This window comes from Oncorhynchus clarkii, chromosome 5 (assembly GCF_045791955.1).
Source record: "Oncorhynchus clarkii lewisi isolate Uvic-CL-2024 chromosome 5, UVic_Ocla_1.0, whole genome shotgun sequence".
Lineage (NCBI taxonomy): Eukaryota > Metazoa > Chordata > Actinopteri > Salmoniformes > Salmonidae > Oncorhynchus > Oncorhynchus clarkii.
Window position 1 is genome coordinate 48,883,283 of NC_092151.1, and position 25,847 is coordinate 48,909,129.

General features: G+C 42.4%; 1 protein-coding gene across 1 annotated transcript in view; it reads right to left on the minus strand.

Annotated features, from left to right (window-relative positions):
- LOC139409704 (collagen, type XXVII, alpha 1a) overlaps positions 1-21,758 on the minus strand; it is a 272,027-nt gene extending 250,269 nt beyond the window's left edge. Inside the window, exons 1-3 of the mRNA XM_071155105.1 lie at positions 21,479-21,758; positions 15,910-15,980; positions 112-1,595 (exon numbers count right to left, since the gene is read on the minus strand). Of these exons, the coding sequence (XP_071011206.1) occupies positions 112-1,595; positions 15,910-15,980; positions 21,479-21,531 (1,608 nt within the window). The 5' untranslated portion in view covers positions 21,532-21,758. The remainder of the gene's footprint in view (positions 1-111; positions 1,596-15,909; positions 15,981-21,478) is intronic.
- Positions 21,759-25,847: the final 4,089 nt, after the last annotated feature.

Genomic DNA, 25,847 nt, shown 5'->3' on the forward strand with positions numbered 1-25,847 from the left:
ACATACTCACTCATGCACACATGAAAACACATATGTACACTGCCTTTGTGTGCTAAATACAATCTCTTATGCATCCCCAGTTGGCAGGAAAGAGTATTAAGAGGCTCTTACCGCAAGGCCTGGTTCACCCTTTAGCCCTTGGGGTCCTGGCAAAAGTAGAGAAAAATGGGTCGGCTCCACATCGTACGTCTGCCACCAGCCCGTGGCGGGGAAGTTAAAGGGTGCATAGGTGGGTTTGGTGGGCCGTTGGGTGACAGGTGCATTGGTGGCTTTCGATAGCTTTGGATTGGCAGGTGCATTGGTGGCTTTGAATTGGCGAGTGGCTGTGACTTTAGGCTGGGCTATTGTCTTTTTGGGTGCTGTAGGCTGTGGTTTCTGTAGTAGTTTCTTTGGCCCAGGGCTGACTGCCCCCTGGGCTAGAAGGGCAGAGTCTGGCTTCTTCTTGGTAGGCTTGGCCGCAGCAGTGAAAGAGGGTTTCTGCTTTGCCTCCAGCCCCAAGGTGGTCTTCTTGGGGCTGCTGCTGCTGCGAGAGGTGGGCTTGGCTAGGATGGGCTTGGCTAGGATGGGCTTGGCAGGGGTGGGCTTGGGAGGGGTGGGCTTGAAATTGGCAGGCTTAACAGGGGTGGGCTTGACATTGGCGGGCTTGATATGGGTGGGCTTGGGGGATTTCTGAGTGATGGGGGAGGTTTTGGGGGAGGAGGGAGGGGCGACTCCATTCCAGAGGGGTGCTGTAATGGTCTCGCTCTGGGCCTTGGTCGGGAAGGCTAGCCCAGGCCCTGTCATGAGTAACATCACAGTACCAGGCAGGGGAGAAGGAGTGGTCCTAGGGATGGGCTTTAGCAGGATGGCCGGCACCACATGCCTAACAGCAGAGGCAGCTGCAGTGGCGCTCCTTGCTAGGTTCATGACCATGGGCTTCCTGTTCAGCTCGGAGGGAGCTGGCAGGGCCAGGCTGGCCGTGATGTTGGGGTCTCGGGTTAAGAGGGGCGCTATGTTTGGCCTGTAGGTGTCACCCTCCCTGCACTGTTTCTTAATGTACCTGCAGTAGTTGTGAGCTGCCTGGGAGGAGGGGATCAGGTCAAACTGGCAAATGGCACCCTCGAACTGCACCGAGCCCTGGCCCATCTTCCCGAGCAGGAAGGAGCTCTCAGGGTCCAGGCCTTCTCTGTCTACCGAAGTCAAGTCTGCGTGCACGCTCTGCTTCCCACAGGCAGAGTATAGAGTCACCCTTTGGTCACGGATGTCCAGAGCCAGATGGTGCCACTGGCCATCGCGGAGGTCGTAGTGGAGTGGGACGGCGCTCTTGGGCCCTGTGTGGAGGACAAGCTGCCCCGAGGTCAGCTGCAGGCCTAGCAGGAGCCGGCGATGGCCGGTGAGCACGGTGAAGAGGAAGGCGTTGTTGACACGGTGGGAACGCACACTCAGAAGCAGCGCCAGGTTGGGCCAGTAGGACGGTGGTATGACTGAGCGGGCAGGGGCCTCCACACGTGCCTGTTGGGTGAGGATGACTCCCGATCGGAACGGAATGATCCCTGGACGGATGGAGCTTGATGGCTTCTCTCCCGTGAGCCCCAGCCTCTGGAGGATGTCCACATCTGCAAGAGAGCAGGACAGGTGTATGATCAGAGTGGCCACGCACACGCACACACACACACACAGAGACACACATACTGTGAAGGAAGAATGGCACTGGGAGTAACCGTTTTACGGGCTGCTGACCAGTTATACTATTTTGTGTTTTTTTTGCACTGATTTTAACTGTTTTTATACATAATGTTTCCGTCATCGTTTCCTATGACCGAAAAGATCTTCTGGACATCAGAACAGTGATCACTAACCTTGATTTGGAGGAAGAAGTCTACTTCAATAACTCAGCTCACGCAGAACATACTGCTGACCTGAGACCAGGCCCTAATCTAAGGCACCCGGAAGAGGAAAAGCAATATATAGAGGCCAACTTGGGGGCACCCTGATGAAACTACGGCGACGAGTAAATAAAATGCCTCTACCCTCTGTTCTATTGGTGAATGTACAAACACTGGAAAACAAACTACACGGGCTCTGTTTGAGACGATCTTAGAAATGGGAACCGTAATATCCTATGCTTCACTGAGTAGTGGCTGTACGAGGACATGGTTAATATAAATCTAGCTGTTTTTCTATGCATCGACAGAACAGAATGGCAGCGTCTCATCAACTGAAGGGCGGGAGTGTGAGTCTCTTTGTGAACAACAGCTGGTGCGCAATCTCTAATATTAAGGAAGTCTCGAGGTTCTGCTTGCCTGAGTTCGAATGCCTCTTGATAAGCTATAGACCATACTATTTACCAAGAGGTTTCATCTATATTTTTTTCGTAGCTGTCTGCTTACCACCACAAACCAAGGCTGGCACTAAGACTGCACTCAACAAACTAAACTCAGCAAAAAAGAAACATCCTCTCACTGTCAACTGCGTTTAGTTTCATCAAACTTAACATGTGTAAATATTTGTATGAACATAACAAGATTCATCAACTGAGACATAAACTGAACAAGTTCCACAGACATGTGACTAACAGAAATTGAATAATGTGTCTCTGAACAAAGGAGGAGGGGGGGGATCAAAATCTAAAGTAACAGCCAGTATCTGGTGTAGCCACCAGCTGCATTAAGTGCTGCAGTGCATCTCCTCCGCACCAGATTTGCCAGTTCTTGCTGTGAGATATGTTACCCCACTCTCCCACCAAGGCACCTGCAATTACTTAGGGGGAATGGCCCTAGCCCTCACCCTCCGATCCAACAGGTCCCAGGAGTGCTCAATGGGATTGAGATCCGGGCTCTTCGCTGGCCATTACAGAACACTGACATTCCCTTCTTGCAGGAAATCACGCACAGAACGAGCAGTATGGCTGGTGGCATTGTCATGCTGGAGGGTCCGGATGAGCCTGCAGGAAGGGTACCACATGAGGGAGGAGGATGTCTACCCTGTAACGCACAGCGTTGAGATTGCCTGCAATGACAACAAGCTCAGTCCGATGATGCTGTGACACACCGCCCCAGACCATGATGGACCCTCCACCTCCAAATCGATCCCGCTCTATAGTACAGGCCTCGGTGTAACACTCATTCTTCTATGATAAATACGAATCTGACCATCACCCCTGGTGAGACAAAACCGCGACTCGTCAGTTTAGAGCACCTTTTGCCAGTCCTATCTGGTCCAGCGACGGTGGGTTTGTGCCCATATGCGACATTGTTGCATATGGTGTCTGGTGAGGACCTGCCTTAAAACAGGCCTTTACTATGCCCTCATTCCAGCCTCTCTCAGCCTATTCCGGGCAGTCTGTGCCCCGATGGAGGGATTGTGCGTTCCTGGTGTAACAGGTGTGATGTTCGGATGTACCAATCCTGTGCAGGTGTTGTTACACGTGGTCTGCCACTGCGAGGACAATCAGCTGTCTGTCCTGTCTCGCAGTACAGACATTGCAATTTATTTCCCTGGCCACATCTGCAGTCGTCATGCCTCCTTGCAGCATGCCCAAGGCACGTTCACGCAGATGAGGCAGGGACCCTGGGCATCTTTCTTTTGTTGTTTTTCAGTCAGTAGAAAGGCCTCTTTAGTGTCCTAACTTTTCATAACTGTGACCTTAATTGCCTATCGTCTGTAAGCTGTTAGTGTCTTAACGACCGTTCCACAGGTGCATGTTCATTAATTGTTTATGGGCCATTGAACAAGCATGGGAAACAGTGTTTAAACCCTTTACAATGAAGATCTGTGAATTATCTTTGAAAGACAGGGCCCTGAAAAAGGGATTTTATTTTTGGAGTGGGTCTGCTAGTACAGTATTTATACAGTGCCAGCAGGATACAAGATAGAGCTCATGAGACGGGAGGTAGAATTTTGACATTTTTAAAGAATGTGATTAAGTGTGAACAAATTAAATTCAAGAATAAAAATATTCTGGAAAGTATGATTATTACAAAAACTTTATCTCCACAAATGTCATTCAATATCATTGGTGTACTGTATACACTACCGTTCAAAAGTTTGGGGTCACTTATAAATGTCATTTTTTTTAAAGAAAAGCATATTTTTGTCCATTAAAATAACATCAAATTGATCAGAAATACAGTTTAGACATTGTTAATGTTGTAAATTACTATTGTACCTGGAAACGGCAGATTTTTAATGGAATATCTACATAGGCATTGTGGCGTACAGCAGGTCAGCCACCAGGGGGAGACTCGTCGAGGCCTGGTGACAGACGGAGTATACATCACGAGGCGATGGCTCCATCTGCTGGACGTGCCAGGTCTCAAAGGGCTCTCCGGCCAGGACTAATTGGGGCTGATTGGGAGTTGGTTAGTAATCAAGGGCTGATTGCTCACCAGCTGTACAAGTCCCATGAAGCTGCCAGAAGGGCAGCACACAGGAGAGGACTGGGAGGAAGAAAGAACTCCCGTATAGTTGGGGGCGGTGGCGGAGGTAACAGGAGTGAGTTCAGTTTTTGATCCCCACAGGATACAGCAAGACCCGGAGCCCAGAAGACGGTATCCCGGAGAGGGTCTCATGAGGGAGACCTTTTCTTTTGAACTATTATTTTAATAAACACCTTTGAAACTGAGCTAATCCTACTCTGTCCGTGTCTGATCTGTGTAAACGTTTTGACCCAACCCCCTTGTCTGCCACAGTGACAGAGGCCCATTACCAGAAAGCATCACTCCTGTGTTCCAATGGCATGTTGTGTTAGCTAATCCAAGTTCATAATTTTAAAAGGCTAATTGATCATTAGAAAACCGTTTTGAAATTATGTTAGCACAGCTGAAAACTGTCGTTCTGATTAAAGAAGCAATAAAACTGGCCTTCTTTAGACTAGTTGACTATCTGGAGAATCATCATTTGTGGCTCAATATTTACAGGCTAAAAATGTCCAGAAACAAAAGCCCGCCAGCTCTATTTTATCCGTGTCGCCTCACAAATCCTTAACGGGCTTAGTTAAATAGTACCCGCAAAACACCAGTCTCAACATCAACAGTGAAGAGCCGACTCATACTGGCCTTCTAGGCACTGTTCCTCTGTCCAGTGTCTGTGTAATTTTGCACATCTTAATATTTTTATTAGCCAGTCTGAGATATGGCTTTTTCTTTGCAACTCTGCCTAGAAGGCCAGCATCCCGGAGTCGCCTCTTCACTGTTGATGTTGAGACTGGTGTTTTGCGGGTACTATTTAATGAAGCTGCCAGTTGAGGACTTGTGAGGCGACACGGATAAAATATGTGGATTTTTGCATGAAAAGCAGAACAGAGATGCTACGTCTGGTAAGACGAGGGGTGAGGGGGTGTGTCTATTTGTCAATAACAGCTGGTGCGTGATGTCTAATATTAAAGAAGTCTCAAGGTATTGTTCGCCTGAGGTAGAGTACCTTATGGTAAGCTGTAGACCACACTATCAACCAAGAGTTCTCATCTATATTATTCATAGCCGTCTATTTACCACCACAGACCAATGCTGGTACAAAGACCGTACTCAACCAACTCTATAAGGCCATAAGCAAACAAGAAATGCTCATCCAGAAGCAGCGGTCCTAGTGGCCGGGAACATTAATCCAGGCAACCTTATATCAGTTTTACCAAATTTTTGTCAGGATGTCACATGTGCAACCACAGGAAAAAAAACTCTACACCACCTTTACACCACACACAGAGATACAGAAGTGGTCAGATGACGCGGATGCTACGCTACAGGACTGTTTTGCTAGCACAGACTGGAATATCTTCTGGGATTCATTTAATGGCATTGAGGAGTATACCACCTCAGTCACCGGCTTCATCAATAAGTGCATCGATGACGTTGTCCCCACAGTGACCAAATGTACATATCCAAACCAGAAGCCATGGATTACAGGAAACATCCACATCGAGCTAAAGGCTAGAGCTGCCACTTTTAAGGAGCGGGTCACTAATCCAGACCCTTGTAAGAAATCCCGCTATGCCCTCAGACGAACTATCAAACAAGCAAAGCGTCAGTACAGGATTAAGATTGAATCCTACTACACTGACTCTGACGCTCGTCGGATGTGGCAGGGCTTGAAAACTATTACGGACTACAGAGGGAAACCCAGACGCGAGCTGCCCAACAACGCGAGCCTACCAGATGAGCTAAATTACTTTTATGCTCGCTTCGAGGCAAGCAACACTGAAACATGCACGAGAGCACCTGCTGTTCTGGATGACTGTGTGATAACGCTCTCGGTAGCCGATGTGAACAAGACCTTTAAACAGGTCAACATTCACAAAGCCGTGGGGTCAGACGGATTACCAGGACAAGTACTCAAAGCATGCGCGGACCAACTGGCAAGTGTCTTCACTGACATTTTCAACCTCTTCCTGACCGAGTTTGTAATACCTACATGTTTCAAGCAAACCACCATAGCCCCTGTGCCCAAGGAAGCGAAGGTACCCTGACTAATTTATTACCACCCCGTAGCACTCATGTCGGTAGTCATGAAGGGCTTTGAAAGGCTGGTCATGAATCACATCAACAGCATCCTCCCGAATACCCAATTCGCATACCGTCCCAACAGATCCACATATGACGCAATCTCAATCACACTCCACACTGCCCTTTCCCACCTGGACAAAAGGAACACCTATGTGAAAAAGCTGTAGTCAATGAACAGCACAGCGTTCAACACCATATTGCCCTGGGACTAAACACCTCCCTCTGCAACTGGATCCTGGACTTACTGACGGGCCGCCACCAGGTTAGGTTAGGTTAGGCAACAACACATCTGTCACGTTGATCCTCAACACTGGGGCCCCTCAGGGGTGTGTACTTAGTCCCCTCCTGTACTCCCTGTTCACCTACGGCTGTGTGGCCAAACACGACTCCAACACCATCATCAACGATGAGACAGTCTACAGGGAGGAGTTCAGAGAACTGGCAGTGTGGTGCCAGGACAACAACTTATCCCTCAATGTGAGCAAGACGAAGGAGTTGATCGTGGACGACAGGAAACGGCAGGCCGAACAGGCCCCCATTAACATCAACGGGGCTTTAGTGGAGCGGGTCGAGAGTTTCAAGTTCCTTACTGTCCACATCACTAACAAACTATCATGGTCCAAACACAAAAAGACAGTCGTGAAGAGGTTACGACAAAACCTTTTCCCCCTCAGGAGACTGAAAAGATTTGGCATGGGTTCCCAGATCCTCAAAAAGTTCTACAGCTGCACCATCGAGAGCATCCTGACCGGTTGCATCACCGCCTGGTATGGCAACTGCTCGGCATCTGACCGCAAGGCGCTATAATAGGCGCTGTCAGAGGAAAGCCCATTAAATTGTCAGAGACTCCAGTCACCCAAGTCATAGACTGTTTTCTCTGCTACCGCACGGCAAGCAGTACCGGAGCGCCAACTCTAGCTTCTACCCCCAAGCCATAAGGCTGTTGAACAATTAATCAAATGGCCACCGGACTATTTACGTTGACACCCCCCCCCCCCCTCCGCATTTGTTTTGTACACTGCTGCTACTCGCTTTAATATCTATGCATAGTCTCTTCACCCCCAACCTACATGTACAAATGACCTCAACTAACCTGTACCTCCGCACACTGACTCGGTACCGGCACCCTGTATATAGCCTTGTTATTGTTATTTTATTGTGTTACTTTTTATTATTTTTTACTTTAGTTTAATTTTGTAAGTAAGAATTTCACGGTAAGGTCTAAACTTGTATTTGGCGCATGTGACAAATAAAGTTTGATTTGATTTTATTTGAAATTGTGATTTGTCCAAAGCACCGGAACTAATGTGGCTCATTTTCATGACAGATCTAAGGTACCATTTATGTTTACGCAGTCTGTCCACGAGAGATAATGGTTTTGATCATGTATTTTAACATCACCAATAAAATACTGAACAAAAATATAAATGCAACATGCAACAATGTCAATGATTTTACTGAGTTACAGTTCATATAAGGAAATCAGTCAATAGAATAAATTCATTAGGCCGTAATCTATGGATTTCACACGACAGGGCAGGGTCGCAACCATGGGTGGGCCTGAGAGGGCACACCCAGCTCATTAAACATGGGACCAACACTTTGCATGTTGCATTTATATTTTTCTTCACTATACATTTGATACATTTTTCCATAAACCAATGTATCTTCCCTAAGGGATGGAAGTCAGCTGTTCTTACCCTCATATTCAAGTCTGGAGATTATTTTATGGTCAATAATTATAGACCAATACGTATTTTCCCAAGACTGCGAAGAGGGTAGTTGCTGAGCAATTGACTGATCACTTGAATACTAGTTATTTCTCATTACACCCCATGCAATTTGGCTTCAGAGCTAACCGTTTTACTGAGTCAGCGAACAGCTATTTTTTGGATAAGGTTCAATTGAAAGGGGGAGTGATAGGATGTTTTTAGATTAGCAAAAAGCAGTTGATACTGTAAAATCACAGAATTCTACTCTCTAAACTAGCAATGCTTTAAAATTGATGCATTCATATTTATCTGACAGAATCCAGTGTGTTAGCATCAATCAGAAAGTGTCATTGTCTGGCAACTGTACAATGGGGGTTCCACAAAGGTCCATCTAAGGGCCTTTACTCTTAAGCTTATCTTTAAACACTGTATTGATGCAATTGGACACAGGTTATCATAGCGCAATACGCTTTACTAAGGGCGATAGGTTCAGTACACAACACTGCATTCTGTATCAGAAAGTAGGCTGGCCCTCTTCTGAGTTTTGTAGATTGATCAATTGCACTCTTTTTGTTTATAAAACCCTCATAAACTTCCAAAAATTATATAAAATCACAGTGCCATTATCAAAAAAACATATTATTTGCTGTGTTATAGCCTAACTAGACAATAGGCTATGAAGGCAAAGTGTATTTCTCCATTGCATGTCACCTTTCCTGACATATTTGTTAAGGCAGAAAAAATAAATATATACTACAGTGCCTTGCGAAAGTATTCGGCCCCCTTGAACTTTGCGACCTTTTGCCACATTTCAGGCTTCAAACATAAAGATATAAAACTGTATTTTTTTGTGAAGAAACAACAACAAGTGGGACACAATCATGAAGTGGAACGACATTTATTGGATATTTCAAACTTTTTTAACAAATCAAAAACTGAAAAATTGGGCGTGCAAAATTATTCAGCCCCCTTAAGTTAATACTTTGTAGCGCCACCTTTTGCTGCGATTACAGCTGTAAGTCGCTTGGGGTATGTCTATCAGTTTTGCACATCGAGAGACTGACATTTTTTCCCATTCCTCCTTGCAAAACAGCTCGAGCTCAGTGAGGTTGGATGGAGAGCATTTGTGAACAGCAGTTTTCAGTTCTTTCCACAGATTCTCGATTGGATTCAGGTCTGGACTTTGACTTGGCCATTCTAACACCTGGATATGTTTATTTTTGAACCATTCCATTGTAGATTTTGCTTTATGTTTTGGATCATTGTCTTGTTGGAAGACAAATCTCCGTCCCAGTCTCAGGTCTTTTGCAGACTCCATCAGGTTTTCTTCCAGAATGGTCCTGTATTTGGCTCCATCCATCTTCCCATCAATTTTAACCATCTTCCCTGTCCCTGCTGAAGAAAAGCAGGCCCAAACCATGATGCTGCCAACACCATGTTTGACAGTGGGGATGGTGTGTTCAGCTGTGTTGCTTTTACACCAAACATAACGTTTTGCATTGTTGCCAAAAAGTTCCATTTTGGTTTCATCTGACCAGAGCACCTTCTTCCACATGTTTGGTGTGTCTCCCAGGTGGCTTGTGGCAAACTTTAAACGACACTTTTTATGGATATCTTTAAGAAATGGCTTTCTTCTTGCCACTCTTCCATAAAGGCCAGATTTGTGCAATATACGACTGATTGTTGTCCTATGGACAGAGTCTCCCACCTCAGCTGTAGATCTCTGCAGTTCATCCAGAGTGATCATGGGCCTCTTGGCTGCATCTCTGATCAGTCTTCTCCTTGTATGAGCTGAAAGTTTAGAGGGACGGCCAGGTCTTGGTAGATTTGCAGTGGTCTGATACTCCTTCCATTTCAATATTATCGCTTGCACAGTGTCCTTGGGATGTTTAAAGCTTGGGAAATATTTTTGTATCCAAATCCGGCTTTAAACTTCTTCACAACAGTATCTCGGACCTGCCTGGTGTGTTCCTTGTTCTTCATGATGCTCTCTGCGCTTATAACGGACCTCTGAGACTATCACAGTGCAGGTGCATTTATACGGAGACTTGATTACACACAGGTGGATTGTATTTATCATCATTAGTCATTTAGGTCAACATTGGATCATTCAGAGATCCTCACTGAACTTCTGGAGAGAGTTTGCTGCACTGTAAAGGGGCTGAATAATTTTGCACGCCCAATTTTTCAGTTTTTGATTTGTTAAAAAAGTTTGAAATATCCAATAAATGTCGTTTCACTTCATGATTGTGTCCCACTTGTTGTTGATTCTTCACAAAAAAATACAGTTTTATATCTTTATGTTTGAAGCCTGAAATGTGGCAAAAGGTCGCAAAGTGCAAGGGGGCCGAATACTTTCGCAAGGCACTGTATATATATATCTGAACCAAAATATAAACGCAGCATGTAAAGTGTTGGTCCCATGTTTCATGAGCAGAAATGTTCCATACACACAAGAAGCTTATTTATCTCAAATTGTGTGCAAATTTGTTGACATCCCTGTTAGTGATAATTTCTCCTTAGCCAAGATAATATATCTAGAAGCTGGTTAAACAGCATGATCATTACACAGGTGCAACTTGTGCTGGGGACAATAAAAGGCCACTTTTAAATGTGCAGTTTTGTCATAATGCCACAATTTTTAAGGGAGTGTGCAATTGGCATGTTGACTGCAGGAATGTCCAGCAGAGCTATTGCCAGAGAATTCAATGTTCATTTCTCTACCATAACTTCTTATGGCTGGGGGGCAGTATTGAGTAGCTTGGATGAATAAGTTGCCCAAACTAAACGGCCTGCTCCTCAGTCTCAGTTGCTAATATATGCATAGTAGTATTACTATTGGATAGAAAACACTCTAAAGTTTCCAAAACTGTCAAAATATTGTCTGTGAGTATAACAGAACTAATATTGCAGGCGAAACCCTGAGGAAAATCAAACCAGGAAGTGGCTTCTATTTTGAAAACTATGTGTCCCATAGCCTGCCTTTGTTCCATTTAAAGGGATATCAACCAGATTCCTTTTCCTTTCACTTCCTCAAGGTGTCAACAGTCTTTAGACATAGTTTCAGGCTTTTATTTTGAAAAATGAGCAAGAACGATATAACATTGCGTCATTGTATGGCCTGGTGCGAGCAGTGTTTTATATGCGTAACAGAGTTTGGGCAGCCATTGTCTCTCCCTCTCCTACTGATAAAGACAGTTGCGGTTGATATATTATCGATTATATATTTTAAAAACAACCCGAGGATTGATTATAAAAAACGTTTGACATGTTTCTGTGGACATTAAGGAAACTATTTGTAATTTGTCTGCGTTGTTGTGACCGCTCTTTCGTGTGGATTTCTGAACATAACGCGCCAAACAAACGGAGGTATTTTGGATATAAACATAATCTTTATGGAACAAAAGGAACGTTTATTGTGTAACTGGGAGTCTCGTGAGAGAAAACATCCGAAGATCAAAGTTAAATGATTAATTTGATTGCTTTTCTGATTTTCGTGACCAAGCTACTTGATGCTAGGTGTACATCATGTTTTGTCGAGCGATCAATAAACTTACACAAACGCTTGGATTGCTTTCGCTGTAAAGCATATTTTCAAAATCTGACACGACAGGTGGATTAACAAAAGGCTAAGCTGTGTTTTCCTATATTGCACTTGTGATTTCATTAATATAAATATTTTTAATAATATTGTTTGAATGTGACGCTATGCAATTCAGCGGTTGTTGATGACAATTATCCCTTTAACGGGATGGCAGCCATAAGAAGATAAGCCACCTCCAACGTCTTTTTAGAGAATTTGTCAGTATGTCCAACTGGCCTCACAACCGCAGACCATGTGTAACCACACCAGCCCAGGACCTCCACATCCTTCTTCTTCACCTGCGGGATGGTCTGAGACCAGCCACCCAGACAGCTGATGAAACTGAGTTGTATGGTTATTTAAAAAATGTAAGCCTGGGATCAAACCCGGGTCTGTAGTGATGCCACTGCGATGCAGTGCTTTTGAACGCAGAGCCACTTGGGAGGCCAAACTGAAAAGTATTTCTGTCTATAATAAAGCCCTTTTTGGGGGGATAAAACTCACTCTCATTGGCTGGGCCTGGCTCCCAAGTGGGTAGGCCTATGCCCTCCCTCCCAGGCCCACCCAAGGTTGCGCCCCTGCCCAGTCATGTGAAATCCATAGATTAGGGCCTATTGATTGTATTACAATTGACAAGATTTCCTTATATGAACTATAACTCAGTAAAATTGGTGAAATTGTTGCATGTTGTGTTTAATATTTTTGTTCAGTATAAGTACATGGGTGTGGTATTAGACTCTAAACTGACTAAGTTGGTCAATACTGTGACATTTAGATAATAAACTGTCTTAACACTAATGCTGCTAAGGTTTATATATATATGCTATGATATTTTTCTCACATGTCTTATTGCATTACAAGAAAAACACAAGAAACCATTGCAATCTCTGTACAAGCGTGCATTGAATTTTTTAAAAATCAAAAAACGAATACTTATTACCACTGTTTAATTCTAAAGAAACACAATTTGTTAAGTTTTGGATGTTTTTGTATACTTTCAAATGTAAAACTGCTTTTTAAACATGTACATGGTCTTGCTCCACAACAAGTCAAGTGACTACAACTACTTTACTATCTATATGGTCGCACACTAGGGGAGCAATTAATGCAAACTGTAGAGTTCCAGTGTGTAGAACAGCTGTTGCCCAATCTGCATTTTTACAACTGGAGCCAACTTCCTGAAAACTTCAAATGTGTGGCTAATGTCAGTGCTTTTACACAGTGGTGGAAAAAGTACCCAATTGTCATACTTGAGTAAGATTATAGATACCTTAATAGAAAGTTATTCAAGTAAAAGTAAAATTCCCCCAGTAAAATACTACTTGAATAAAAGTCTAGAATTATTTGGTTCTAAATATACTTAAGTATCTAAAGTAAATGTAATTGCTAAAATATAATTAAGTATCAAAAGTATAAATCATTTCATATTCCTTCTATTAAGCAAAGCCAGCGGCACCATTTTTATTTAAAAAAAAAATAATTTATGGCTAGCCCGGGCCGGGGCAGGCTCCAACACTCAGACATAATTTACAAACTAGGCATGTGTTTAGTGAGTCCGCCAGATCAGAGGCAGTAGGGATGTCCAGGGATGTTCTCTTTATAAGTGTGTGAATTAGACCATTTCCTGTCCTGCTAAGCATTCAAAATGTAACTAGCACTTTTGGGTGTCAGGTCAAATGTATGGAGTAAAAAGTATATTATTTTCTTTAGGAACATAGTGAAGTATAAATAGTAAAGTAATGTACAGACACCCCCAAAAATGACTTAAGTATTACTTTAAAATATTTTTACTTAAGTACTTTACACCACTGCTTTTACACCAAAAGTTAAACATTGGTTAAAAGAACAGCAGGTTTGTAGCCACTTATGAATTTGTTTTGTTGCTGTTTGTTTTTGTTAATGTTTTTTACTATGTGTTTTTACAACTCATAGGTCCAATAACAATTTGTCCGATAATTATTATGTGCAATGTCTTGACTTCTGTGTGGAAACATATCTGTATGTCCTGACCTCTGTTTTTTGTACTATTCTTTTCTTATTTTATTTTAAATATGTTTGATATTTGTATGTTGTCTGCTCGTAAATGTTTTTTTTAGTTTATATGTTCACCTGCCTGGGGACTGCAGATGGAAATTAGCTGTTGGCTAAATCTAGTCCAACGCATTTTTATCAAGTGAACTGAGACTTATGTTTTGTTGTATATTGCGTCTGTTCAAATAAAGATAATAATAATAATAATAATAATATGTTCAATGTAAAAAATTGGCCCCCGCTCGCAACCACCCGGCAGGTGGTCCCTGGAATACACCATGGGGACTGCAGGCGATGGGACTAACACTGACTGGTTTGGGTTGATTGGTGTGTCTCTGCTCTAAGACAGAAACCAAACATGCAGTCAGTAGTAGTGCACTCCATAGGGAATTGGGAGCCAGAGACGCAGCCATACAGTTTGTGTTTAGCACCTGGTTGGAGTTCACAGCCTTTCTGGTATCCCTGCCCGACTCCGATTTAGGAAATGATGACCTTTCCTGCGCACTTCTCATAAGTTAATATTTAGACTTACTTTCTGCAGGTGCGTAACGGGCATTGAAAACCCTGCCACTTACTGGCCAACAGATTTTCTCGTGGAGTTTCAATTCAGGGTTTTCAGTAAATTTATCTTAAGCCATCCCTTTAAAAACGGTGTACTTTTAACTCCAATTTTGTCGACAGACTAGAATACATTAAAAAACAGGTTCATAATATAGGGATCAACTAAATATGTGCATATTCGTCTCCGATTGAACACTAACTGGTAGATTAAAAAAATACTCTGATTTTGTAGATTACTTAGGCAAATTTTGGGGTAAGGAAAGTATGTATTTTTCATTTAAAAACAGGTTTGGAGAGCCTGTATGATTCATCCTGAAAGTTGCCATAATCAAGTTCAATCCATTAAATATTAGAAGGTGTAAAAAAGTGTACAATAAAGGGTTGAACAATAGCCCTATAAATCTACCTTAATCCTCACTAATCATGGAACTGTCCAGTCGTTGTGAACCGTGCACTAAGGTCCATGTTAAACCTGCTACGTGTGGTTCCATAATGATTCAAATAGGCTACATGTCCCAATTTTTTGCACACTAAAGTGAGAGTTATAAATGTATGTGGGTATTACTGACGGTGGCTCCCAATAGTGGCTAATATTTAACATGATACAAAATGTAAAATATAACGGAGAAAAGAGCATAAACAGGTTCAGCCCGACAGAATCCTATAGCTTGCGTCTCCAAATGTCATCCACGCAAATGATGAGGGCACACAATTAATAATGGTACAGTTATTTATATACTACTTAACTGTAGAAAGGGGGCCTCAATACATGTCATGTTGATTCGATTTTCAGTTTGCTTCCATATGACTGGTTTCACATTAATCTCTAGGGATCCTTCTCAATCCCCTTCTCCAAATGAGTTACTCATTTACCTAGCTCTTATCAATTTATAAATTACAGTGCATGGAGAATGCTGTTTTTTTCTATCAGAAAAAATAAAGTAGATGCTTTTTCCACTTTTCCCGCATGTTGACACAACCTTATTCGTGGTCTCCTCGCATGTAATGGTAGTGGAATTAAGTCATGGTCTGAATACGACATATCTGTAGACACACCTCCGCCACACCTTCATTTCTTAGATCTCCACCCAGAACAAATAGCGGGTGAATAGCAGGCAATTCTCATGCATAAGTTCAAGGTCATAATAAGAATAGAGAAAAGTACAGAAGAAGGGAATTATGTTCCATTTGTGCGCCTTTAACTCGGGTTGGAATTGCCTATGCCTCTTCTCTTCTAATTCAATTCCACATAATGAATTAATTCAGGGCCTCATTAATCCAAAATAGTACAAAATAATGTTAATTTGAACCAGAGCAGTTATTGTAATTGTGTCAATTGTGTTCATTTGTGTCTTTGGAAAGCCGCAAACCTCACAAGAGCCATCACACCTTAATGAGCCGTTTGAGCTCTACACACACATTGCCATGGAAATGTCCAAATCCCATACAGCATGTTTACAGGCTTGTGCTATGAGCACAATATAACTGTGAAACCAGGGTGGAAAATAAAATAAATTAATGCCAGAAAGAAGTAATGTCTTACCTTCAGAGTGTACTTGTGCAAGTCCCAGGTAGCAAGTACAATATAAAACTGTACAGAGCAATAGGACTCTCCTGTGAGGAAGAAAGGAGAGGCTGGTTAGAAACACTCTACAGCAATTAATGTTACAGCTAGGTTGGCTCAGTAAACAACTTATAAATCTTAAGGCCCAAAATGCATTGTTATTATATTGAAAAATGGACCTTTCATGAGATACTATACTTCCCTTTATATCATTGTAGTTGATATCAATGGTAAGTTGAATTTTCAGATGGGATGTATGAGCATGACATGAGAAAGACTTATGAGTGCTACTGCATTATGGGGACGTCAGGTGAAATAAAAAGCTTAAATCTGGGTCAGAACATACCCCAAAACAACAACAACCCAATCACAGTCTGTCATTTAATTACTCTCTCCATCATAATCATAATTATCATCATCATAAAGAATTGCAATAAAGTTCTCTGCAGAACTATTTTACGTTAAAGGTAGCTTAGTCTCTAACACCCAGCAGCAGCAGCCTCCAGTGAACATGTTCCTCTCACCACACTACAGGGGCTGACCAGGATCGAGTTCACTAGGCCACGCAATGGAAAACCTTCAAATAATTTAGCAATTGAAAGCTACAATAAACATTTCATAATGGTCCAGGTAGTCCCTCCCTGTTTCAGTCTGTTTTCTATTTCAGTTTGGTGTCCCAAGAGAGGTGAGGTGAGTGAATGACAGTTGGACTGGTAGCTCCAGAAAGTGAGGTCAGTATAGGTGCATCAAAGCTGGGACCGAGAGACTGAAAAACAGCTTCTATCTCAAGGTCATCAGACTGTTAAACAGCCATCAATAAACACAGAGAGGTTGCTGCCTACATACAAACTCGAAATCATTGGCCACCTTAATAAATGGATCACTAGTCACTTTAATAATGGCACTTTAATAAGGTTCACATATCTTGTATTACTCATCACATATGTATATACTGTATTTTATACCATCTATTGCATCTTACCTATGCCGCTCGGTCATCGCTCATCCATATATTTATATGTACATATTCTTATTCCACCCCTTAGACTTGTGTGTACAAGGTAGTTATTGTGGAATTGTTAGATTACTTGTTAGATATTACTGTATGGTTGGAACTAGAAGCACAAGCATTTCGCTACACTCACATTAACATCTGATAACCACGTGTATGAGATCAATAAAATGTGATTTGATTTGGGTGAATAGGGGGATCCTGTAATAGGAGGAAAGGAGCTGTCACTTTGGTTATTACCATCGGAAGACATTGAGAGACACTGGAGGAAATGTCTAAAGCAGCTGTGGTTGTGGTTAACCCCTCCCCTTCCCCAGTCTGAACAAAGTAATTCTGCTTTAGCAAATAACAACCTGGAGAACCAGAGAATGCTCTGAAACCACGGTCTGATGTCACAGTAAGTAATGCAGCGGAGAGCGATCATCACCAACCCGACACCACTCTTAACAGCTGGTTGTGTGTGTGTGTGTGTGTGTGTGTGTGTGTGTGTGTGTGTGTGTGTGTGTGTGTGTGTGTGTGTGTGTGTGTGTGTGTGTGTGTCATGACAAGCAGCTGGTTGTGGTCTCAGATTGTCTCTTATCAGCTGGGCAGGGATCTGCTGGAAGTGAGTCTCATTCTGTCAGTCGGTTTACATGTATGTGAACCAGACTTAATGTTGAGTCAACTAAGTTTGCTTGAAATTAACAGTATTTTTACAGTTGCACTGTTTTTACAGACTAAAGTCTACCTACTGGGCCGGCAAAAACCTGTATCCTAAAGGTGGTTTGGTTAGAGGAGATACTGATGCTTGTATGACGGGCTCTGTGGCAGCTCTGGGTTATGTGGGTTTGCTGGACAATTGGATTCTATTCGTTTGGAAACAACACTGCTTTTTAATAGGCAAAAGTTGCAGCCTTGGTGGTTTAGTTCAGACGGGGCTGTGTGACAGGTCGTTGGAGCTCCGTGGTCTCCTGTAATGTGAAGATGAACCTACAGGAGACAGTTTCGGCATACAGTGTAAATACGTCTTACGTCTGCATATATCCTGTCTTTGGCGGTTTCACACTGCAACACCAGGGCTGACTTTACAGCTGAGAGATTTGCAAGCAAGTTGAGTCTTCAAAATACAGGGCCAAAAGAACAAGAAAGCATAAAATACTAGTCAGCACAACCCTCAGTCAGAACTCACTTCATGGATCTACTGTTTCTGTTAGACCAGCTCTGCAAGAACCATTGGTTGTCTCCCAGTGAGCAAAAGTATATAGTTGAGTAGGAATGCCTGCCCTCTCAAAGACCTCTCCATCCTGGTTGACAACTCCTCAGTGTTGCCCTCCCAGAGTGAAAAGAACCTTAGCGTGACCCTGGACAACACCCTGTCGTTTTCTGAAAACATCAAAGCAGTGACCCCCTCCTGCAGGTTCATTCTCTACAAACATCGGTAGGGTACGACCCTACCTCACACAGGAAGCGGCACAGGTTCTAATCCAGGCACTTGTCCTCTCCAGTCTGGACTACTGCAAATCGCTTTTTGTTGGGCTCCCCACTTGTTTAATCAAACCACTGCGACTTATCCAGAACACAGCAGCCCGCAAGGTTTTCAACCTTCCCAAGTTCTCTCATGACACTCCACTGGCTTCCAGTCGAAGCTCGCATCCACTACAAGACCATGGTGCTTACCTACGGAACAGCAAGAGACACTGCCCCTCCCTACCTTCAGGTTATACTCAAACCCTACACCCCAACCTGAGCACTCCATTCTGCCACCTCAGGTCTCATGGCCCTCCCACCCTGTCCCAATGGTGGATCCAGCTTCCGAAAACATCAGAAAATCTACCTCTTCAAACAGTATCTTAAATAATCCTCGTCGTCACCCTCCCCCCAGCTCTGACTCTACTTATGGCTACGATATTGAAGAAAACTTTTCTCTACTGTATATGCCTGTGAAATGTGGTTGTCCTACCTAGCTATCTTAAGATGAATGTACTAACTTAAGATGAATGTAGTTGCTCTGGATAAGTGTGGCTGCTAAATGACTAAAATGTCAAATGTAAATTGGCCTTTTTTTAAATCAGGTAAGTCATTGAGAACAAGTTCTCTTTTACAATAACAACATGACAAACTCTCGACATCTTCCCTTATGTAAGAGATGCACAAATCCAATCAGTGGGGGGCACAATCGGAAATGGTCTATTATTTATTGCCCCCTTTGACATCCTAAAGTCATGCCAAAGCGCCCAACTGTTCAGATGTTGAAACCTCAATGATGCCTGGAGCTTCTGAGTGACCATTACAATCAATTTACCAGGCAGCTTGTCTGATTTAAAAATGCCATTATACTAAAGCTCTGTTTCTCATTTTGTAGTCCGTGTGTAGGGCTCCTCTTCCTCTACTTTTCTGCATGCCTTCGACCTTTGTGGTTCCACTGACCTCTGTCCTATCCTCACACTCTCTGTCCTTTATTACCTTTACCATCTATCTCTGTCCTCTCTTTTTTCCCAATTTGTATTTCTCTCTCTCTCCCCTCTCTCTGTGAGAGTTCTATCCATCTGGTCTCAACACATATACACATTTGATTGAACTTTGATAATATCCAGATTTTTTTTGGGGGGCCAATATTGTTAACTAAATAGGTTATGCTGTTTATTGTCACCAGTTGAACACCAGTGAAATTATGATGTATCACTTTGAAAACCTAGCTGTTTATTTTGAAGAGTAGATAGCCTAACATTGACTGGCTGTGGACATCAATTTTGTCAGGACATGAATTGAGGCACTGGACATTCCTTGATCTACTTCCTTGCTCCTCCCTTCCTTCCCTCCTCCTTTTATTGATTAACAGACTTGTTCATTCATTGGGGGTAATAAGATTTTGGGATATTCCTTTCATATACGAAATGGTAAAATGGTAGGCTATTTGATAGTGAAAGTCATCTGATAAAATATGAATAGTATGACCTATGAAAAAAATGAAAGCGTATTTAGCCTCCTTTATGAAAATGAAACGTTGACAAACAAACAACATGAAAGAGACTGATATAACAACAAGTTGCTTGTTTAGAGACGGATAATGGACTGACGAAAACCAAAAACAGATGGAACTCAAAAGTTGACAAATCACTTCACAGAATCTCCCTCTTCGATAAGACTGAGAGATAGCTGTTCACACAACTCACCCGCGGACTCCAGCTGGTTTAAGTGTGGAGTGCGGTCATTATCCGGGTCCATCGTTAGTACTTCATTATGCAGTGTGATTTCTTACAACAGTTCATCCTTCACCAAAACGACCCGGTTTAATACCTTATCACTTGAACTCTTTACAGTGTTGCAAAACAAAACGACTAAAAGTCCCTGGAATGGTCAACACTTCAGAGGCTTCGGCTAAGTGAAAACGAATGTCACATGGCCTTCTAAATACTGCCACTTTTAGACGAAAGATGTTCGTTTTCAGTCGCCGGGGGAATTTAATATGCTTAATTGTACGCGCACTTTGCGCTGAGAAAGTTACAGCTGTTGATGAGAGCGCCGTGCATTCCAAAGATAACACAGGAAATGTATTTTAGTTCATTTCTCAAACGAATAAAAAACATTTCTCAAACGAATAAAAAAACCTACAGTAGGCATATAGTAGCATATGCATCTTCTCACTTTCGCCCTCAACGTTATTCTCCTAAAACCATTGCTTGACTGCATATTCGACCTAAATTAGCCTATTGTAAAATCACATTCGAAAAGGTTACAAAGTAGATCCTGTTCCAACTGAATCAGTAACTTTCTCTGGAGCTTAATACAAACAGCTTCGGGATATTTCAGACTCTAGGCAACTGTAAACCTGCCACAAATGAACATCGTTTGTGACAGGATGCTGGACCATTGTCAGCCGGCAGGTAGAACACATACCAAGAAGGTTAGGGCAGTAAACGGAAAAGTCGCTAGTTCGAACCTCCGAGCTGAGTAGGTGACAAATCAGTCGATCTGCCCAAGGCACTTAATCCTAAATGCTCTGGATAAGAGCGTCTGCCAAATGACCAGGTGAAGGTGGAGGAGACGGGTTAAATAAGTATTTTTAATCCTTGAGACATGGATTGTGTATGTGTGCCATTCTTAGTGTGAATAGGCAAGACAAAATATTGAAGTGCCTTTGTACGGGGTATGGTAGTAGGTGGGTTTAAGTGTGTCAAGAACTGCAATGTTCCTGGGGTTTTCACACTCAATAGTTTCCTGTGTGTATCAAGAATGGTCCACAACCCAAAGGACATTCAGCCAATTTGAGCCAGCATCCCTATGGAACGCTTTCGACACCTTGTAGAGTCCTTACCCCGAAATAATTTAGGCTGTTCTGAGGGCAAACGGGGGTGCAACTCAATATTAGGAAGGTGTTCTTAATGTTCTGTACACTCAGTGTATATAGGCTAGTAGGATAACTGAACATCTGCATTCAAAATCACATCGTAACTATCAGTCAGGTCCACTTCAATTAGGCTGCATATGCAAGTGTGTGAGTGACTCCATCAACTTCTGATCCCATCACAAAAAAACATCCAGTATAGAAATACTTACTTTGTGTCGAGATGAGAGGTTCTGCAATCTCTCCTTCGGATCCCTAGATTCATTTGTATTCATTTGTCCTGGCAGTCAAAAACCTGATCTGTTAATCACAGCGTGACTCCTTTGCAAGGGAACAGAACGCACCGGTTGTCCTCTAACACATTTGAGAAGCTTGCAATAAAGTTCCAATGGAAAGCTCTTCTATTGATTTGCCTATCAAGACCAACATAAATGACTGTAGTCAGCCAGAGAGCAGTTTGACAGGAAACTTTCCAGGGTGACTTTCTTCCGATATTCCCCGTGGTTCATTCATTTATGCCGATCCGTAATGAGGGACGTTGAATCAGAAAGGAAATGTTTAGTTCTTGAGGGGGTTACCGAGTCAGGAGCGGAGAACTCATCCTTTTCCTTTTTAAACAGCCTCTCTGTGGGTGACCGCAGCACAGGGTGTCGGGTTACAAACCTAGTCGGGGTTACAAACCCAGCGGTTGCGCTAGGCAACTACACGAAGCCTCCAGGGGGTGGCCACACGAACCCGTTTAATCGGGAAACTGTCCTGTTAAAATGACCATTGAAATAATCCACGGCCGTATGTGAGAAGGTGCGTATATTTATTATCTACAATGTTATGAAAATAGGCTCAACGGGATCTTTATGCACTAGAACGTTTATTTAACTGGTTTAATTGAATGAATGTAGCATGTCTAACAGATGATCATTGCTTATGATGAAGGCCTAGAGCATAGGTATTTCCTGCATTAGCCTGTGACTCTTAATTAACTTGTTTCACAAAACCTCCCCGCATTCTAGTTTTCACAGATGTTACAGCAAACTTGGCAGGTGTGTCTTACAAGACACCCTTGTTTAAACAGGAGCAAGAGCCTTTGAGATAGACCTGATAACTTAAAGCTGCAATTTGTACGTTTTTGAGTGACCCCACTAAATCCAAATATAAAACTCTGTCATTCTCATTGAAAGCAAGTCTAAGAAGCAGAATATCTGTTCTATGTGTGCTATTGATATGCTTCCTGGTCTTAAGTTTCATTTTTGTATCTTTTACTTTCAGTGATGTACATGAGCTTCAAACAGCTGAAAATACAACATTTTTGGTTATGGAAAATATATTTCACAGCGGTTTAGATGGTACAATATTTATCTACACTATACCTGCTTGTTTTGTTACATACATTTAAATTATGTGAACTATTAGCATTTTAGCAACCAGGAAATGGCGGAGAGATTTTTGCATAGTGCATCTTTAATGGTCAGTATCTTGGATAATGGGAATGCCATTAGGCCTACTTAACAAAGAAACAAAAAAAAGGTGAATCAATGGTGTTTAAACAAGCATGATTGAGCCATATTGTAGTAGATGAAAAGCCATACAGCAGCTGCAATATTTCCCAGCTAGCAATGAGGAATCGGCCCTCTTCCGGGGTGCCGGAACTGATTGAATCGGCCCGGAATCATGTGTCGGACTCGGCCCGGAATCAAAATGAATGATTGCCCAGAATCGGCCCAAGTACATCGGGGCATTTCCGTCTACCGGTATTCAGCCGACTTTGCCGGCGTCTAACCAGAATCCCGCCAGAAGGAGGAGTCGCTAATGGGACAAGGACATCCCAGACCGGGCAAACCCTCCCCTAAATTGGACGACGCTGGGCCAATTGTGCATCGCCTCATGGGTCTCCCAGTCGCAGCCGACACGAGTCTCAAACCAGCGTCTGGAGCAACGCAGTTTGCACTGCTATGCAGTGTCTTAGACCACTGCGCCACTCGGGAGGCTCCTGCCACAAAGTTTTTAATGCTTATCAATTGCCTTGCACAATCTATCAAAATACTAAAATATTACACAGGACTCTTAAAGAATTTAAGTTAAACGTTAATTGTATTTTTTGATCACAGAAACAATGAGAAAATATGAAAAATAAATAATGAAAGGTTAATTATATAAAGTGTAATCATCTGCTAGAGAGAAGTCCCAATCGGCCCGAGCCCCAAGTAATACATTTGGGCCAGATAACTCACACCGGAATCGGCCAGAGCTCAATCCCCGCATCCTAGCCGTAAGTAATACTGCCAAAAGCAGCCCAGACTTGGGCCACATGACGTCGGCTGAGTCTGACTCTCAGCCGAGTGCCCCTACTTTCAGCCGGAATCGGTCCAGATCCACTGTGCTAGCTGGGTTGAGATATTTGAGGAAAAAAGGTACACACTCATATCCAAATAACCCTTCTATAACATTGAAACACGTGTCTGCTCTGAGAACTTTTCACCCTTTGGCTTTGTTCACACATATGAATCAGGTAACCATCCTCTTACATAGGTGTTCCTGTTGAACAATGTAAAAAGAAGTTACACGGTTTCACCTCTGACAACTTTTTGGAAATTAACTTTCATTTCGCCAAGATTTATATTTCTCACTATCTCATAAGTAATTTTAATTACTCAGGAATATTGTGTAACCATCCTCTCACGTGTGGTGTCAAAGTCAACATTTATTTAACTGTTTACCTTCAACATGTTTGTATTTGTATTTATGAGGGATCCCCGTTGGCTGATGCCAAGGCAGCATTAAGGGACTTACATCACACGTAAAAAAAGATAAAACAGTACATCATATAACATTATTACACCACTACATATCTACTATACAAAATGTATAATACAACAATATTACAATGTGCACTACCGTTCAAAAAGTTTAGGGTCACTTAGAAATATCTTGTTTTTGAAAGAAAAGCACATTTTCTTGTCCATTAAAATAACATCAAATTGATCAGAAATCCAGTGTAGACATTGTTAATGTTGTAAATTACTATTGTAGCTGGAAACTGCAGATTTTTAATGGAATATCTGCATAAGCGTACAAAAGCCCATTATCATAAGCATCACTCCTGTGTTCCAATGGCACGTTGTGTTAGCTATCCAAGTTTATAATTTTAAAAGGCTAATTGATCTTAAAAAAAACTTTTGCAGTTATGTTAGCACAGCTGAAAACTGTTGTTCTGATTAGAGAAGCAATAAAACTGGCCTTCTTTAGACTAGTTGAGTATCTGGAGCATCAGCATTTGTGGGTTTGATTAAAGGCTCAAAATGGCCGGAAACAAAGACCTTTCTTCTGAAACTAGTCAGTATCTTCTTGTTCTGAGAAATGAAGGCTATTCAATGCAGAAAATGACAATAAACTGAAGATCACTTCAACACTGTGTACTATGACCAAAAGCACAGCTCCAAACTATGCAATAACTATTTGGCGAAGAAGCAGTCAGCTGGTATTCTGTCTATAATGGAGTGGCCAGCACAGTCACCGGATCTCAACCCTATTGAGCTGTTATGGGAGCAGCTTGACCGTATGGTACATAAGATGTACCCATCAAGCCAATCCAACTTGTGGGATGTGCTTCAGGAAGCATGGGGTGAAATCTCTTCAGATTACCTCAACAAATTGACTAGAATGCCAAAGTTCTGCAAGGCTGTAATTGCTGCACATGGAGGATTCTTTGACGAAAGCTAAGTTTGAAGGACACAATTATTATATAAATTGAAAATCATTATTAATAAACTTGGCAATGCCTTTACTATATTTCCTATTCATTTTGCAACTCATTTCATGTATGTTTTCATGGAAAACAAGGACATTTCTAAGTGACCCCAAACTTTCGAACGGTAGTATACGTGTGTGTGCCAGCATGTGTGTGCATATGCGTGTGGCTGTACATGTGTGTGTGTCTCTTCCTAGTCCCCACTTTTCCATAAGGTCTATTTTTTTCTGTTTACTGCTTGCATCAGTTACCTGATGTGAAATAGAGTTCTATGTAGTCGTGGCTCTTTGTATTACTGTGCACCTCCCATGGTCTGTTCTGCACTTGTGAAGAGACCTCTTGTGGCATATCTTGTGGGGTATGCATGGGTGTCCGAGCTGTGTGCTAGTAGTTTAAACAGACAGCTCTGTGCATTTAGCTTGTCAACACTTCGGACAAAAACAAGTAGTGATGAAGTCAATCTCTCCTCCACTTTGAGCAAGGAGAAATGTACATGCATATTATTAATGTTAGCTCTCCATGTACATTTAAGGGCTAGCCATGTTTCCCTGTTCTGAGCCTATTGTAAGTTTGCTCTCTGTAAAATTCCCTCTTTGTGGCACCTGACCACACTACTCATTACAAGTTTTAGTTGAGGTTTAGGGTTTAGTGAATGATTTGTCCCAAATTCAATGCTTTTATTTTTTATTTTTTTTATTTTTTAGGACTAACTTATTCCTTGCCACTCATTCTGAAACTAACTGCAGCTCTTTGTTAAGTGTTGCAGTCATTTCAGTTGTGGTGGTAGCTGACGTGTGTTGTGTTAAGTCAAAGCCAGTGGCATGTCATTCGTAAAG